Genomic DNA, 17,413 nt, shown 5'->3' with positions numbered 1-17,413 from the left:
TGAAAACGCTTGTACCGAATTCATGCCTGGACCCTTCCCCACTGCACTGCTTTGGGGGCACACAAACAGGGCTGGCGGGGGGCTGCTCCCAGCAGAGGTGTCTGGCTCCAGCTCCAGCCCCAGCCCAGCCCAGCCCAGCTCCCTCCTCGCGCCCCTGGAGCTGCAGCAGCACCGGGACAGGCCAGGGGACAGGCCAGGGGACAGACCAGGGGACAGCTCTGAGGACAGGCCAGGGGACAGCCCGGAGGACAGGCCAGGGGACAGGCACGGCCTCGCCACGCTCGCGGGGCTGCTGTCCAGCCAGGGCTGCTGTCCCCCTGATGTGGGAAGGGTGCTTCTCTACTTGCAGCCACAACAACGTTCCCACTCGTCTCTCCCGCTCTTGCCTCTTCAGTGACGCAGAGTTTGCAGGAAAGCTTTCCACCTAAAGCCTGTGACCTGCTCACAGAACCCATGAAGAGAAGCAGCAGGAGTGAGAGCAGGGGCCGCTTGCTTCCCCAGACCCCAGCACGGGCCAGGGCTCTCGTGGGCGAGCCTCCGACCTCCAGGGCCAAGGAGCTCCTGGGGCAGGGGCTTTCTGTGTCTGAACCCTCCCTGAGAGCATCTCCTGCTCCAGCCCTCATGGCAGCATGTCTCATGCAACAGTGACAGGCTGGGGGAAACCACCACCCACCCCAGCTCACCCCACAACGAGCTGAGTACACACACCACTCGCTGAGCGCTGCCACCGCAGAGCTGGGGCAGCTCTGCCACCCGGCCGAAACACAGGGGGAGCATTGTACAAAATAACAGTAAAATACGCAGCCGAAGGGGTAACTTTTGGCCACAGACACCAGAGTGTTGCCGCTCAAACGCAGCTCGGGCCCAGGCCAGACAGACGATGGCACGGCACAGAAAGGGCAGCCAGCTCCTCACACACGTGGCAGCAGAGCCCAGCTGACCCAATTCACCCACTGAGATTCTTCCTCTGCCTGTGCAGAGACAACCAGCCACTCAAAACTCCTCAGAAAATGAACTTTTTCTTCCTAACAGTTTTGACAACCCCTCCTGGGCTGCTCAGCCCTGCCGCAGACACAGTCAGTGCTGGTACAGCCACGGCCAGTTCAAACTGCACTGACCCAGCTTCTGCTTCCACAGCCTGTGGCATCCCTCCAGCTCAGTTCAGGTTTTGTGAAAACAAAAGCAAAGACAAGCTTTGAGTATTTAAATAGAAAAGAAACTCAAGTTTAGAACTGCACAAGACTCTGAATACTAGAGAGGGGAAGGTCTCAGCCATCCTTTGGAAACCAGCTCACATTCTTTAATGAAGAACAGTTTTTCTCAAAATTTAACAAAACAATCTAACCCAAACCAGCACGGCCTTTGCCTCTGCCTGAAGAATTCCAGCCTAATTATAAACTTCCTCTGAAAGATGAAGAAAAATACAGCTAATACTCACAGTTTGGGAGAAGAGGCAGGCAGCAGCTCAAAGTCAGACCCGGTGATGGACCCCAAATCTGAGGGAAATGATGAAAAAGCGCTCCTCACAGGTGTCTCTTTTCTCATGAGCTGGGACCCGATCATGCAGCCTTGCACGTAATCAGCTGCACCTGGTCACACTGGCTTCAGTGGACTCCCAGACACATTGGGTGTCCGTGCCCTTCATCCTCCTCCAGTGCACACCCAGTTTGAGACTGCTGTCTCAACCAGCGGGAGTTGTTTCCCTGTGACTCTTTTCAAGTTCATTATTTCTCTGCTCCACGTTACCACTTGAAGTCAGCAGAAATGACCCAGGATTGTGAAAGGGCGCTTGCAAACCACAAACCTGTGTGTGCTGCTGGTCAGAGAGCTGTGGGTTCCCTGGAGGTCTTGAGCAGGGTGTGCAGAAGTGCTGGTGGAGCCCCGGGTTTGGCTGCCCTGGGATGCTGCTCTCCCCGTGAGGAAAGCAGCGGATGCCAGAGCATCAGGGGATGCTCCCTGATGCTCTCCCCTTCCCTGACCTGATGTCTCCCCTTCCAGGACACAGCCCTGCCCTCACTGGCCACGGCAGGGCCACAGCAGGGGAAGGATAGTCCTGCTCTGATGCTGAGATGTAGTTCAGGGCCTTTTTGTTTATTAGTGCTCAGAAAGTCTTGCCAAGTGACACACGTTAGGGTTAAAAATATTGGTAATGTTGGAAATGTTCCCTGGAAGCCACAGTTCAGCAGACGCCTTTAAAAATAACTAATTGAACCACAACAGAGACACCAAACTGACCCGATCCTTCCAGTCTTTAAAACTATGCACATGCACCGTATTTCAGGGTCAATTTATCACAACATGCCCCTTCCTCACTGGTGCATAGCAAAAGGGAGAGCATGGACATATTTATAGCAGGCACTGCTTATCAGATGGTATAAATATGTCCATGCTGGAATAAATCATGGCATGGGTGTGAGCTCGGTGATCCATGTGAGGAGGAAGTGTAGCTGAGCACCTGGGAGCCCCCCTGGGCATGGGGTAGGCTGCCCTCAACCACACGAGGCCAGCTCCCCTGGGAGAGACTGCAGGACGGGGGACATGGGGCCTCACCTTTGTGCCCTCCTTCCCACTTGCACCAAGGAGCAGACGGAGAGAACTAAAGGGGCCTTCTGTGTATTCCCCTTCTCTGATCATGCCCTGGCAGCTGTTTATCTGTTGCCAGTTGGGATGTAATGAGGCTCCCCAAGACAAGGGTTCTTCAGCTTGTTCTTGGACCTATCTCAGGTGAGTGACGCGGGTGGCAAGGCACCATTAAGGCATGTCATGCTCCTCTGCTCCTGTAGAAATAATAGATGTTTTCTTTCAAACTTTTAGCTGTTACCAATTTACTCTAATGTCAATATCACTGGTGTCCAAATTCTAAACATCCCTGCAGGTGGAAAACCCCAAGCAGACTGCCAGACAGCCCGGGATTAAGAAAAATGCCAACAAAGTGGGTTGCCCATGAGCCACTGCTACTAGAACAGAATCTGGAGGGTCTGCAGCTACAGGGACAGGCTCAGAGGGAGCACATGGAGAGGTGCAGGGAGGTGTCTAATTCAGGATATTTCTGGCTCATTTGTACAACTGGTGTCCCCTGTAGCCTTGAGAAACTGGGATTTAAGATTTGCAAAACTGCAAATACAAACATATTGATAGGAAAATCAGTTTAGCTTTCAAACAGCAAAACCTAATAATTCACAGATCATCAGGAGTCTCGGAGCAGAGCTGTGGGTAATGATGCACAGAATACTCAAAAAGAATTGCAGAAGGTGCACGGAAAAGGCTAGCTAAGGAGACTAAGGGAGCAAAATGCCAGCAAACCCCACCAAGACAGAGAGGCTGTGTTCTTGTGGGATCATTTAAGATAATGTCCACTCCTGTTCATGGGCAGTTAGGGCCTTCTAAGAATAAACTGATTAAAGAACATTTTGCAACCTATAAACTTGGTGCAGTTTAAATGAAGTCTTTTAACCTTGGAGGTCTTATTTTCCTTATTAAGAAGTAGGGAAAGCCCTTGCATTCCCCAGTTTGATCAGCTCATTAACAGACTGACAATATCTCGGGAGCTGCTGATGCTCAATGCTTTAATAATAACATCTGCTGGCTTCCTCAGGGCCCGTTTCAGAAGAAATTAGGTACAGGTTTGCATGCCAAAGCGAGCAGGGATGTCATGAATCTGCATCCAGCTGGGAGAAGCAGACAGGCTGCAGGATTGCTGCTGCCAGCGCCACTGCCCAGCCAGCCCCGGCTGAAGGAGGCAGGATCTGCCAGCAGCCCCCTGCCCTTCCCGAAGAGCACAGACCCAGCTGCCCGTGCCCCAGCAGCCCCCTGCCCTTCCCGAAGAGCACAGACCCAGCTGCCTGTGCCCCAGCAGCCCCCTGCCCTTCCCGAAGAGCACAGACCCAGCTGCCTGTGCCCCAGCAGCCCCCAGCCATCGCCCTGCACAGGACTGAGGCAGGCGTGCCACCAAAGGGGCTGGTAACTGCTGTGGGATTTTTTTAATCTAGTTTCCTATGAAAACAAGGTTCCTGTGATCCCTGTGTGCTTGTCTGTCTGCCTGTCCTGCCCAATAACTTTGAACTCTTTTCTTTACTGATTTAAACCAGATTTCACAGAGAGGTAGAAGTCTCAAGCATAATTAAGTTCCTAAAAGGTTCATATGAGTAGGAATTTAGACAGAAAAAGGAATTTAGAGTTGGAACAGGGAAAATGCTTGCATTAAGGGCTTTTGAGTCCATTGACTGGCTTCTGCCACCCATGACAGGTCATTGCTGGGGACTGTGGGAACAGGGTTCTGTGCTGGTGGGAAAAGCAGGAAGTCTTTGTGTAATTCAGAGAAGTCAGTCACAGGAAGCCACCTCTGTGGCCTCCAGAGCTTGTGAAACTGATCCTCACAGATCCCCAAGTTGGTACTCCTTTGGGTTTTGCCAGCCTTTGGCCCAGCCCATGGATGTGACAGCTTTCCCCTGACCAGTGGGGAACTCGTTTGTCACTAGAGAACAGTCACCACCACCACCCCCATCTCTGGCACAGGGCTATCCTGGTCACTCCTGCTCTCTCTCTCCCAACTCTGCTCAGCCCGTGCCCTCTGCTTTTGGCCTGATGCATCCCAAACAACCCCGGTCACGCTCCCGTGGGACACCCAATAGGGAATAACCACCACGGGCTCCTCGCCTTGTGTTTGAGCAAGGACCATGGTCAAACACTCCTGGTGGGAGCATTCCCCTGCCAGGGAATCGAGCTGAAATGGTCTTACAGCATCACAGCTTCCTGGGCTCCTGGTTTTGTTGACACTTCAGTAGTTTTGGAGTCGCCGTCCCCCAGCAAATCCAAACAAGCCAAACCCCAGCCCTGTGCCACGACTGGAACGGGGGAACAGCCACTGCTGTGCCCCCCGAGCAAGGGCAGAGCCAGGGGAAGGAGGACACTCATGGACACTGCTGAGGTCCAGCCTCTCCTTCCCCTCCCAACGCATCTTTGACTGATGGAGACTCACCAGCCTCCCAGGCTCACCTGCTTCCCCTTCAGGAAGTTTTCGTAACATCCAGTGTGATTTTTCCTTACTACCATTTACAGCCCCGTTTTGGTGCTTCTGTCTCAGTGGGGGCCCACAGTGGGCCGTGTGTCTGTGGCTGGGGGAGAGAGTCCCTGCCCAGCGCCCGTCGTGGGGCTGAGCCCAGAAATGTGGAACTCGGGCAAACCCACCCAAACCTGGCCCAAGCCCTGTGCTCGAAAACTACTTGGTCGAGCTTTTTAAAGTTGAAAATCAGATTTTGTTTCTTTCTCCAGCTAACAGTGTTGTTCAATTTGGTGAAAAAAATGTTTGGGACAAATTCGTATCTGTGCTGCTCCACACCAGATTAAATGATAAATGCTATAAAATACAAGCAAACCAGTGAGCAGACCTACTTGCTTGGCATAGGTGTGAAAACTCCCCCAGGAGAAGAGCACAGCCCTCTCCTACAAGTAGCTGAGAAACAACCAGCTCACTCATTTTTTCAGCAATAAAACTGGCATTGCCTTTCCCTCCCTGGGAGAGTACCTGCCCTGCTCTGCAGCACCTGGAGTTCTGGGCTTCAGGTGAGGACATCTGCTACTTGATTTCAGGTTTCCTCACTCAGAGGAACCTCCAAGGATCTGCTTTGATCCTGTTGGACAATGGACATTAAATTTGGGGCTTAAAATCTGTAACTGGAGCCAACCTTTTCAAGCAACACTCAGTGGAGCAGATGGCAGTGACAGCATTCCCATTACAGCCCCTCAGGGAGATGCCCCGGGGGTGCTTGGGCTGTGTTGGCTGGGAGCAGAGCAGCACTCCTTCTCCCCCACAGGTACAGCTCAGGAAACTGCAGCACAGCAGAGTGTCCAACGCATGAGCTGCTGGGAAGATTGTGAAATAAATCCTGGCAGAGCAGCTGGATGAATACTCAGTTTAATTTAAGATCGAACACTCACAAGTCCAACTACAAAGTGCTCTCGCTTGGGGCATTCTTGTAGCTTTGCTTTAATCGAGTAAAATTCTAGAGGTCAAATTTCATCCTCAGTAGAAGGATGTCTCAAGGTTTCCAGCATTTCTAGTGGAAAAACCCCAGAGTAGAGCCCATTTGCTCTGAGAATCGCATGATGGTTCATCGGGGCTTCTCCTCGACGTGTTGCCCATTTTATTAACTTCTGCTTTGCTTTAAAAAGAGGCATCTACCATTCTGCTTCCCTAAAGAAGCTCATGTTATAATTCAAGTGTCAGGACAGATTAAGTTAAATGTGCTGTGTGATTCCCAAAGGAAAACAAACTTCCAAACATCCTCTGTTTGCCTTGTTCCATGTCATGGATTGCATTAGAGCCGAACATGTAATTCTGTCGCCTAATGTGTTAAAGTTGGCAGGAATTTTACTCTCTGTGCAAGGTGAGAAATTACTGAGCTAACAAAACATTTCGTTTCCCCCTCCTTGCGTTCCTTCTTTATGAGATTCTGAATGTGACATTTTCACAAAAAATCCCTACACTTATTTGTGAAAAATGTATATTAAAACCAAAACACATCAAATGGAAAGAAATCACAGATGGTTTTATTCACAAGCAGCAGAATTAATGGCCTTCCCTACTCTTTATAAATATTGGAAGCAGATGAGTTCATTACTATTTCACTCTAATAAAGAAAACCTGCTTGATTTTGACAAGACATCTACTTATCTAGTGTTTCTACTGAATAATAAATCTATTTTCTTTGAAAAATAAAAGCTATCAATAAACAAAAACCTGCCTGAAAAATTTGCCAATCAAAAAACCCCAAACATCTTCATTTCTGATAGTGCTGAAATGGAATTTGAGGGATTTTGAAAATGTCACTAATTTTCAGACTAGAAAGTTTTGAAATGTTTACTTTGTGGTTGTCTTAAATTTTTACATCTTTCAACAAAGCAAGCAGAAAAGTGAAAACATCTGAAAAGGCTTTTGAAAAGAAAAGAGTCAGCACAAGCTGGATGAAGCTGTGGGCTCCTTTATCTTCCAGAAATCCGCACACATGGAGCAGAGTTTATGAGGGTTTTTTTAACCCGGCATTCAAACACTTCCCAGTTCACAATCCTGGCTCCATCATGTTTGCCAGAGCTTCAAAGTGCTGTTGGCAGCTTTTCCTGCACTGGGATAAAACATCTTACCCAGGGGAAGCAAAAGCTGAGTCATTTTTAACCCCAAACAACATTCACTGATGTGGTCATCTTGTTAGTCATGGAAATCCCGTGTTAGCTCTGTTTGTGCTTCTTTCAACACTTATTAACCAAGGAGCGAGGAGGTTTTATTTAAAACTGCAGAAGATGTTTATCCTCCCTAGGGCCATGACAATCAGTTACATGGCTTATCCATCATTCCAGAGAAAGGAAAGGATTTTGAGAAACTCCCCAGGCAAGTTAATTTTTAAAGCTGTAGGAGGGAGAGGAGAAAAGAAAACAAAACACCACCAAAGCCAGCGGCTCACAAAGCCCAAAAGAACCCTCTGATGACACAGGGACCGAGCCAGCCGCCTCCAGCCCCTGCTGCTCCCCTCAGGCACTGGGAGGATTTCCTTGGGGCAGGAATGGCCGCAAGACCCCGCTCCAGAGAGAAACCACTGCTCCCACACCTCAAAGCACTAAGCAGAGCAGAAGAAATGAGACATTTTCCTTAGAAACCAAATTCCGCGAATGACGGACGTTAGCCAGCTCCAGCCCCAGTGCTGGGGGATGAGCGCTCCCCCGAGCAGGCCTGGAAGCATTCCCAGGCACGGGGTGTGCTGTGCCCCAGGACTGAGCCCGCTCCCAGTGGCAGCAGGTGACGAGCTGCGGGCAGCCCCAGCAGCACCGCCCCGGCTCTGCAGAGCTGCCCGGCAGCCGCGGGCTGGCACGGGACGGGCCCACTCTGGTTCTTGTCCTCCCCACACCCCTCCTCCCAGCCAGGACATTCCATCAGGTGCCGGTGACAGCTCCCACGGCAGCCACAGGATGCTGCTTCTGAGTTTCTTGTGCAACAAGTGGTACTGCTTTCAAAAGGTTATAAAAACATATGCCTGAAGAGAATGTCGGGAACTTGGGTATTAATCTCCCTTAATTCAAAGAGCACTCAAAATAAGCGAGACAGAAATACTGTCTGGGGTGAGAAGATGCCAGAGGTCAGATTGTGCACCACTAGCTTGGGTCAAGTTCAGAAGAATAATAATTTAGCACAAAGAAAAACAATTTTCAGTGTAGTGCAGTATGGCCTCCCCCTGGCTGAGCAGCCCATTTCCCTCAGGGCTTGCTGCCCCAGGCACGCAGGTCCCTGCCTGCACTGCTGCCAGCGTGGCGTGGCCAGGGGCTGGCCCAGGTGGCAAGTGCTGCCCTCACTGCTGCCAGCACCATCGCTGCACTGAGGACTGCTCCTGCCAGCCTTCACCCACTGCTGCCCCATGAAACACATCATTTGAGCTTGCTTTGACTTTGCAGCATACCTGTAGAGCAAGACATTGTGGGCACATCTTCCAAGGAAAAAAGCCCACAAACAAGAGCACGTTTCCTACAGGGCATCGTGTTGCCACCTCTGTAGTTCACTCTTCTGATCCAGGTAGTTGTTTCAGTCAGAAAATTAAAACACAAAAGCACACAGAATTATCTGATTAAAACAAGTTTCATTTAACAAATTATATTAAGAATACAGACAGAGTTATCACACAATGAAACTTCCCTTTGTAAAATACAGGAGGGTCATCTAAAATAAATATAAAACATAGTAACATTCATAAGATTAATGCACAGTAAAATCATTTTCAGTAACCCAACCATCTTAGAAAACCACCTTGCAACTGCATAAAAGATTTCTCTCTGCCATTTGTATGGTGACATTTAAATCTGCTGCTGTTAGGAAACAATTTCACAACAAACGACCAGAATATCCGAAGTGTTTGGTTTCCCTGTGGTGAAGGGACCGAGCAGCACCTCGCAGAGCTGGTTTGTGAGCAGAGGAGCAGCTCTGCCCCCCGTGTACCCCAGCCCGGGCGGAGGCCGGGCTGCCCCTGCTGGGGGATTCCTGGCTGTTTGGCAAGGCTCCAAGGCTGAGGTAATCATTTGGGTGTAGCGAGGTGTGCCGGCCTTTGGGAGGAGCAGGAACAGCTCTGCGGGCTCCTGGGGCTGCCACGGGCACGTCTGGGGACACAGACCCAGAGCCAGCTGGGGAGCACGGGGAGGTGAAGGCCAGCATGGGACTGGCCAGCTCTATCCCTTTCCCTCCCGCCAGGAGATTCCAGGGCCCCTCAGAAGAGGAGGTGCCACGGCCCGTGGAGGCATGCCCTTGCCACTAGCACCTACCTGGCACGTGCAGTGCCCACGACAGGAATTCTCCAGGGTCAGCAGCATATGGGTTCAGTCTGGAGAGCTCTGAGGAAGCAGTGGTGCGTGTGAAACCAAACAAGCCCAATGCTACAGACTACCAACAACCTCCCACTGCGCAGGAGGCTCCCAGGAAACCTCCAACAAACACCGTGGGGACACGCAGGGACAGTCACAGGAAAAGTCTGACAGTTTACTCCTACGGAACTACAGATATGAGGTGCTCCCGTAAGGGAAGACACCTGCTACAACTATTCACACTTGAATTTTATCACAAAGTTCACACTCTACATCACTTTCTGGACTAACTTCTTGCCTTCCCATGACCAACACAGCAGACAGCACAGCCTGGCCTGGGTGGCCACAAGTCACCTTGGCACATGACCAGCTTCCTGCCGTGAGGAATCCAGGAGGCAGCGTGTCACTAGGAATTCACATCAGAAGGCGTATTTTACAGTAAGCAAACCCCTCACTGCTGCTTTTCTGTCTCTGTTGCAGATGTATAATAATTTGGCAAACTAACTTCTCCATCAGCCACAAGATTAAACTACCTAGAGACCAGTTTTGTTCTACAAATTCAGGCAAGATAGCCAAGAACATCTGGTAAAGCTCTGCAAGCTCACTTCTGTTGCTTTCCACTGACTCCTCCCCTCCCTGTATGCTCCAGAAGGCTTCTCCTCAGCTGGACAACATCCACATCAGACACCCTGAACATTTATTGCCTGGGCCAATTCTTCCAGAGTCAGCTCTCAGACAGGGAGGGAGATGCAGGTACTGGCCATGGCACATGCCAGCATGGAGGACTCACTGTAAGGGTGCAAGGACCAGCCTTGCAATGAGCTGCCGTGAGTACAAAAGTTATGGAGCAGCCAATAAAACCTCCCAGTGGAAATGCTGACCTGACACTCCTGGTCTCGGGAATTCAGCAGTGCAATAAAAAAAGCTTCCTCTGATCAGTGGACTGAGAAGTTGACACAGTCAACCACCCTGCACTGTGTCTTGCTGTGCTTCCAAGCACTGGCTCTGAGCCCTCTCCCTTTTGGAATTGCCTAGTTATAGAGCCTGTGGTTAGCAGGCCTGAGAGCTCAGCTGGCTCTCAGCAGGTGCAGCTTTTTGTTCAAAACACCTTCATTGTGTCTGCCCCCAGGAACTGCATCTGTCCTGTCTGTGCATTTGAACCAGGCCGTCCCCGCAGTGCCATGGCGCAGGACCACTCCACAGAGAGCAAACTCATCTCTCAAGGTTCTTTGCAGGTGAGTCCTGAAGCAGCTTTGCTGGCCCAGTGTTAGAGAGGGAGAATTAAGTGTACAAATATATCCTGAAGATGTAGATGTCTGTCCCAGCCGCGCATCCTGCCAGTGTTTCAAGTATCCAGTGTTTCCTGTAGGTCACTGCAGAGCAAGCTGAGCAAACCTAGCAGTTGGTATAAATACTAAAGCACTGATTTTCTCTTACTTAAGGGACTTGAAGCTCTGCACCCATTTTCCCAGACGTATCCAGGGAGTGTGGCACTGAGCGTGGGGCTCGGTGGCTCTCAGAACCTGCTCCTTGCTGAGCCCCCGTCTGCTGCGCAGGCAGCCCTGCCTTCCTGGGAAGAGCCGGCTCCAGGAGGGGCTCCTGGCAGCTGTTTCTCAATCTCCCAGCGGCAGGCACTGCCCCTGGAGCTCTGCAGACTGTGCTGTGCCCCATGCTAGTCCGCAGCCCTCGTTCCTCCAGCATGAACAGGGAAGGTCAGCTCTCATCCCAAAGCCACGAGGAACGCAGAGCTGCAGACGGCTCCTGCCTAGCTGCCGTGACCACTGAGCCACAGGAGAAGCTATAAACGGATGTCACAGAAAACTACAGAACAAATTACAAGCAGAAAAATAGAAAGACAAAAGATGGATGAGATGGGCACAGCACTACGGCATAGAGTGGATTTGAACTTGAAGTGAACCTGAGCCGAATGACCAAGCTGCCATGGTATGTTCATTTGTCGACGTCGGCATCATCAATCTGGCCTTTGTGAAGCCTGGCAGTGAGGTCTGGCTTTTCTTTACTGCAGGATAAATAACAACTGAAAATGGTGGTGCAAGCTCCAAGCAAACGAGCACTTCCAGGGGGTCACCCAAGGGCTCCAGAGCTGGTGCACAGCTTTAACTCTTTTGCCCAGAAACAATGTACATGCAACCAAATTGGCCTCTGCTCTCCAACCACATGGCCACTCTACAGACGCAGCTCCAGAAAATTATTTACCTGACCAGAAGAAGCTGAAGCCAAGATCTGGACTCAGTTTGTCCCAAATGTATTTTGTGCTCTTTATCCCAGCAGTACATCATGGTGCCTTAAAACCAGAAATGAATCTTTGGACAAGAATTATTTTACTTATGTACAAATAAAAAATATTAGCTGACAGTACAAAAACTGCTGTTAGTTACCACTCTGTGCAACTAGCAAATGCCAGATCAATCCAAGGGAGTGCAAAGTAGGTGGGGGCACATGTATGACCCGGGCTGAGAGCAACAGCACTGTTACTGTTACCATGGCAATTGCATTTCAGTGGGGTCAGAGAATCAGTATTTTACAATACAAAAAAATTGTACATTTTAACTCTTACTCCAAAATTGCCATTTTGCTGCCATGATGTATCTTTGTTCTACAGCAGAGACTTGAAAGAGCAGCACAGAGTCAGATGGGCACTTGTAAATAACTTATTACAGCAACGGACTTCTCCAAGACATGCGTTTGGCTTGGGAGCAAGCCTGGTCAGCGACCACAGGGAGGCAGAGGTCAGGGTTTAATGCATCTCATTCTCATCCCGTGCCATGTCAGTGTTCAGTGCTTCCCCAGGAACGCCCAGGAAACAGGCACATCTCTTTTGTTTTAGCAGCGAGCGGGGAACATGTTAGAGAACTGTCTCAATGATGGGCAGGTGATGGCATCCCAGCTGTCAGCAGGTCCACAGGCAGCTTGGCCAGGGTCAGTGGGCGGCTGCCAGGGTCTGCCAGGGTGTCGCTGCCAGCATCCATCCAGGAAGAAACACAGGACGCTTGTCACCCTGGATCTGTAGGGACAGATGGACACCCTGTGCAAAGCGAAGGTGCTTCATCTCAGGACCTGCAGTGCACCTGGGGCACCCTGCCTGCCTGCCAGTGCCCAGGGAGAGCCAGGGGCCCTGGCTCCCGCAGCCTAAGCAAATCCAGTGACCACAGTGGATCTGAGACTGATCCCAGCCACAGCATGCCCAGACCGTGGCAGAGGGATTGGCGTTCACTGCAGCTGAGTTCTGCACGGGACTGGGTGCTGCAGGAGCCTGCTGCTGCAAGGTGTGGAGAGCCAAGCAGCTCCATGGCAGCTCGTGTGGCAGTACCCAGCCGCGCCTTGCACTGCTCCTTTCAGGGATAAGATCTCTCCATGCTCCGCAAGCTCCCGGCCGTGTCCGCAGAGGTTTGCACAGCTCTGGATTCTGTGACTGTCCTGCAGCAGGGTTACCAAGGGGGATGAGCCAGGCTCCCAGTCCTCGGTGCTGTACTCACGTGGAGAGGGGTCTGCAGCGGGGAGGGGGCAGCTGCCGAAGGGTGCCCGCGGTGGAGCGGTGTGCGCAGGGGCGGCGCGGCGGCGGCGGCGGCCGGGCACGGGGGCCTGCCGGGATGGTGCACGGCTGTGCCCGTGTCCTGCTCAGTAGTACGCACGCACACGCGCTCCGGCCGCGGCCCCTCAGGACGGCGGCACGGGCGGGCAGCGGGTGGGGCTGGGCGGCAGGCGGGCGGCCGCGCTCTGCTCCGTGCGGAAGCTGTAGTCGTACTGCGGGGCAAAGCACAGAGAGGCAACCTGGAGCACGACCCACACACAGCGCTGCCCGCGCCTGGGCTGGGGCAGTACAACAAGCAGAAAATCACAGAAAAACCGGGGCTGACGACAGCTGGCCAGGCAGGGCCATGCCAGGTGAGCCTGCTGGTACCACCTGCCCCCTCATCAGTGACCTCCCCAGGTAGGGCTCACCCCCTCCCCAAACCCCCCATTAACACAAACGTGACCACACTCCTCCTGTCCATTAATCAGCTGGACAGAAACATTCCCCCTGCCAAGTTTACTCAAGCCGCTACCATCGGAATTAACATTTTTGGTTGGCAAGAGGGTGAAAATCCCTGTATGCACATCCCTGTGCCCCCAGGATGTCACTGCAGACACGGGACAGCCCTGCAGCTGGGGGACATCCCTCGCCTGGCGTGCACTGTAGCAGTGCCATCTCGTGGCACGCTGTGAGTGCACCCGCTGGCCCGCGGCCACCCCGGCCGCTGCCAGGGCACCCCAGGAGAGCCTTGGGGCTCTCCCGGGGCAGGTGGGTGGTGGAAGCAGCGCCGTATGTGGGGGCTACCGAGGTAGGAGCCGCTCGCGACCGTGGCACACCCACTGCAACGGCCCGTGCACGGACTGTCCTCCCATGCAGCTCCCAGTGTTGCATTTCTGGCTCTTGGAATGCCACAAACACCTCCTCCCGGTGTGCTCCTCACAGTCGGACCGGGACACGGGATGTGCTGCCAGCAGGGCGGGCCGGGCAACCATCAACCATGCCGGTACCTGGCCCGGGGCCGTGCCAGCTGTACCAGGGCCTTGCCACTGCCACCCAACGCCGTTCGGTGCCGGCTCGGGCGCACACCGGCGCGATCCTGAGCCCGGGAGTCCCGGCCCGGCCCGCCGAGCACAGGCCCGGCCCGCCGAGGCGGCCGGGGGCCGGCAGGGGGCGCCGCGGCTTCGTGGCGGGCGGGCGGGGATGGGGCACCGGGCCTGTACCGGGGCCTGTACCGGGCTGTACCGGGGCTGCACCGGGGCCTGTACCGGGCTGTACCGGGCTGTACCGGGGCTGCACCGGGGCCTGTACCGGGCTGTACCGGGGCTGTACCGGGGCCTGTACCGGGGCCTGTACCGGGCTGTACCGGGGCTGTACCGGGGCTGTACCGGGGCTGCACCGGCCTGTACCGGGGCCTGTACCGGGGCTGTACCGGGCCTGTACCGGGCTGTACCGGGGCTGTACCGGGGCCTGTACCGGGCTGTACCAGGGCCTGTACCGGGGCCTGTACCGGGGCTGCACCGGGGCCTGTACCGAGCTGTACCGGGGCTGTACCGGGCTGTACCGGGGCCTGTACCGGGGCCTGTACCGGGGCCTGTACCGGGCTGTACCGGGGCCTGTACCGGGCTGTACCGGGGCTGTACCGGGAGCTACACCGGGGCTGTATCAGAGCCGGTACCGGGGCTGTACTGGGACTGAATAAGAACCTGTACCCGATCTGTGCCCAGGCTGTACCTGAGCCTGTACCAGGGCAGTATCAGAGCCTGTACCCGGGCTGTACTGGGGCTGTACCAGAGCCTGTACTGGGCCAGTACCGGGGCTGTACCAGGGCTGTACCGGGGCTGTACCAGGGCTGTACCAGGCCTTTACTCCCCGGGGCTGCACCTCCCGTGATGTCGCGATGCTGCAGCCGCTGGCATGCAATAGGCCTCATTTTTCAACACCCAAACGCATAAAGATGTCAGCTCAAACTGTTTACTAATTAACACTTAAAAAGACACAAATTAGATATGCGTGGCTAAGAGCAATTATAATCAAGACGAATCTCTCCAGTCATTGGGGAACTGAGGAAACTCCTAATTGCTGGAACCAATGTTTTAAAATCTGAAATCATGCCAGTTAGCAAATATGTTCATTTAAAGAACATTTCATGTGACTGCACTCAGGAGAATTGACTACAAACATGCAAACAAGGAAAAATATTTCTGTGTAAAATTAAAATTTTAAGCTCTTCTAGATTTACAACTTCTTCATTAAATATATTTGCAAAAAGCAGCCCATGAAAACTTGTAGCAATTCAGTGGTTAAATGAACTGCCTTCCTTATCACTTTACAAGGAATGATGAATATTGGATGCTCCCTTTACTAATTAGACTCTCTCATGACTTTTTACACCACACCAAGCGCAGATGAAGACAGGGTGCACCCTGCCTGCTGCCCTCCCTGTGCCACAGCACCCGCCACAGAGCTGGGAACAGTGACAGTGCCACCACCCTGGCTATCACCTGCACCTGCCCAGGTGCCCGCTCAGTGCCTCTGCCCTAGGCAGGGGTAGCAAGGACAAACCCCCAGAGCCCTGCTGGGAGACCTGGCAGCAGCACTGTGTGTGCTGCACTCTCCTCTCTGTCCTACATCCACCAAATTAGCCATGAAGTGATGGCACGTGCTGCTGACACCTGCACTTCACCACCTCCTCACAGCCCAGCTCTCTGTGCACTGCCCCGGGCACAGCTGTGAGAGCAGTTCAGGTGCAGAGCAGGATTTGCACCCATTTCCATCATTTTCCTGACAGGGTAGAGTCCTGAAATTCAGCTGCCTGCAGCTTGGAGGATGGGTGCATACATCTGCAAATGTGGTGACAGAGAACAGTAATTCTTGGAATTCTTTGGGAATATTTTTTGCAAGGCATCTTGCTCCAGGGAGAATGTTCTGGCTGCTTTGGATATCCAGAAGATTTGCTGTAATGGTGCTATTGCTTGCAAGGGAAATAAAGCCATGCCGAAATTCACAATATTTATATGTGTAGCTCTCTATGTGCAGACAAGATGCTTCATCAAGGAATATGGGCTGCATAATCATACTTTTCATTACGCTGGAACGCACACAGCCTGCTACAGGGCAGGAGCTGTGGGAGAGCAGGCACGTCTTGGCCTCTCCTCCCTGGCCCACAGAAATGATTCCAGTGCTGGTGTCCCCACTCTCCACAGGCCTGTGAGGGCACAAGCAGGGCTGGGCAGCCCAGCCCTCTCCAGGCAGCCCCCAAGCTGCCAGACCTCTCTCACACCAGGCAACACACAGAGACCATGCAGAAGCAAATTCAGCACCACACGGATTCCCCTTTGGCCAAAGGGACCATCTGCTCCCTGGCCAGCTCAGGGCAAGAGTGGGAAAGCAGCCAGGCACGTGGAAGGGCTGCCAGCCTGAGCATCCCCTGCTCCAGGGTCCCTCCTGACACACACGGGCAGTCCCAAACAGGGAGGTGGCAGACTGCAGTGCCTGCAGCAGTGGGTGCATCTGTCAGCCACTGCCCCTGTCAGGCAGCATCTTCAGATCCACTGCTGCAGCCACTGCACTCCCACGGCGCGCCTGCAAAAGCCCTGGCAACTGGGCCTGACCATCTTCTTGTACTCAGACAAAACTTTCAGGCAGAAGAGGGTGGATCTGGGCAACTGGACTCAACTGGAATAAAGACGTGGAGAAGCTTTGAGGAATCGGGCAGCTGTGCGATGTCATCTTCTCACTCTCTCCCTTGAACCCAGCTAGATGGCATAGGAGGAGGCCTTTGTGACCAATGGTGCCTGCAGAAGCATGTGCTGCTGAGGCAAGTTTCTTCCCAGTCTGAGACTTCAGATGTGAGGTGACCTTTGCAGAGCAGCAGCTCCTCGGCAGCATGCCACACACGTCACGCGCGTGCCAGAACGCCCCCTCAGAACCACCCTTGGTCTGGTGGCTGCCTCCTTCCTGTGCTCCTCAAACATTCACTCCCGCTCCAGTGCAGCCCAGCTCTCCCAGCAACAACTTCCCAGCATCAGCAAACTAAAAACTCATGAAGATGTTTACCTGACATCGCTGAGTCCAGTGCATTTGCCTCCCTGGCATGCAAGAGGCACCTAAGAGAGTTCTGCCACTACAATGCACTAACATGTATTGTTAATACATGAGAAAGAAAGGCTAACCAAGACAGACATCGGGAAATAAACAGAAGGCCCCACACTTTGCCATTAAATTCACCACCTGAAGTGTCTTCACTCATCACGGATCATAGAGGGCATCCCTGACCCCGAGCCTACTGCTTGACTTTATCCATCCTCTGCGACTTGGGAGAGACAAGAGAAGTATTTTCCATAAGGGAAGGGTTCTTAAAAAGAAGTGAACACAGCCCTTGTGATTTGCTCAGTGCCTGGCTGACTACTTACCTCCTTTTCAATTTCTGCAAGGGTTTTGATTGTGATTCCCAAGAGATCAACTGGCTGCATCTGGCAAGAAAGAAACAAAAATGTCAAATTCAGGGTCAGGGAGGGGGTGTGTGTTTGTTGTTTCGTTCTG

General features: G+C 52.9%; 1 protein-coding gene across 13 annotated transcripts in view; it reads right to left on the bottom strand.

Moving 5' to 3' along the window:
• Positions 1-8,601: 8,601 nt before the first annotated feature.
• The window catches only part of MVB12B (multivesicular body subunit 12B), a 57,408-nt gene continuing 48,596 nt past the window's right edge, over positions 8,602-17,413 (bottom strand). For 10 of the 13 annotated variants that reach the window (XM_038155876.1, XM_038155890.1, XM_038155889.1 and 7 more), the window contains 2 exons: positions 17,284-17,343; positions 8,602-13,101 (listed from right to left, as the gene is read on the bottom strand). In XM_038155876.1, coding sequence (XP_038011804.1) covers positions 13,015-13,101; positions 17,284-17,343 — 147 coding nt within the window. In that variant the 3' untranslated portion in view covers positions 8,602-13,014. Of the gene's footprint in view, positions 13,102-14,828; positions 16,547-16,581; positions 16,627-16,650; positions 17,184-17,283; positions 17,344-17,413 lie in introns of those variants that run through there. The other 3 variants (XM_038155879.1, XM_038155881.1, XM_038155880.1) reach the window with 3 other exon arrangements.

This window comes from Motacilla alba, chromosome 17, assembly GCF_015832195.1.
Source record: "Motacilla alba alba isolate MOTALB_02 chromosome 17, Motacilla_alba_V1.0_pri, whole genome shotgun sequence".
NCBI classification, from domain to species: domain Eukaryota; kingdom Metazoa; phylum Chordata; class Aves; order Passeriformes; family Motacillidae; genus Motacilla; species Motacilla alba.
This window is presented reverse-complemented; position numbering and strand designations above follow the sequence as displayed.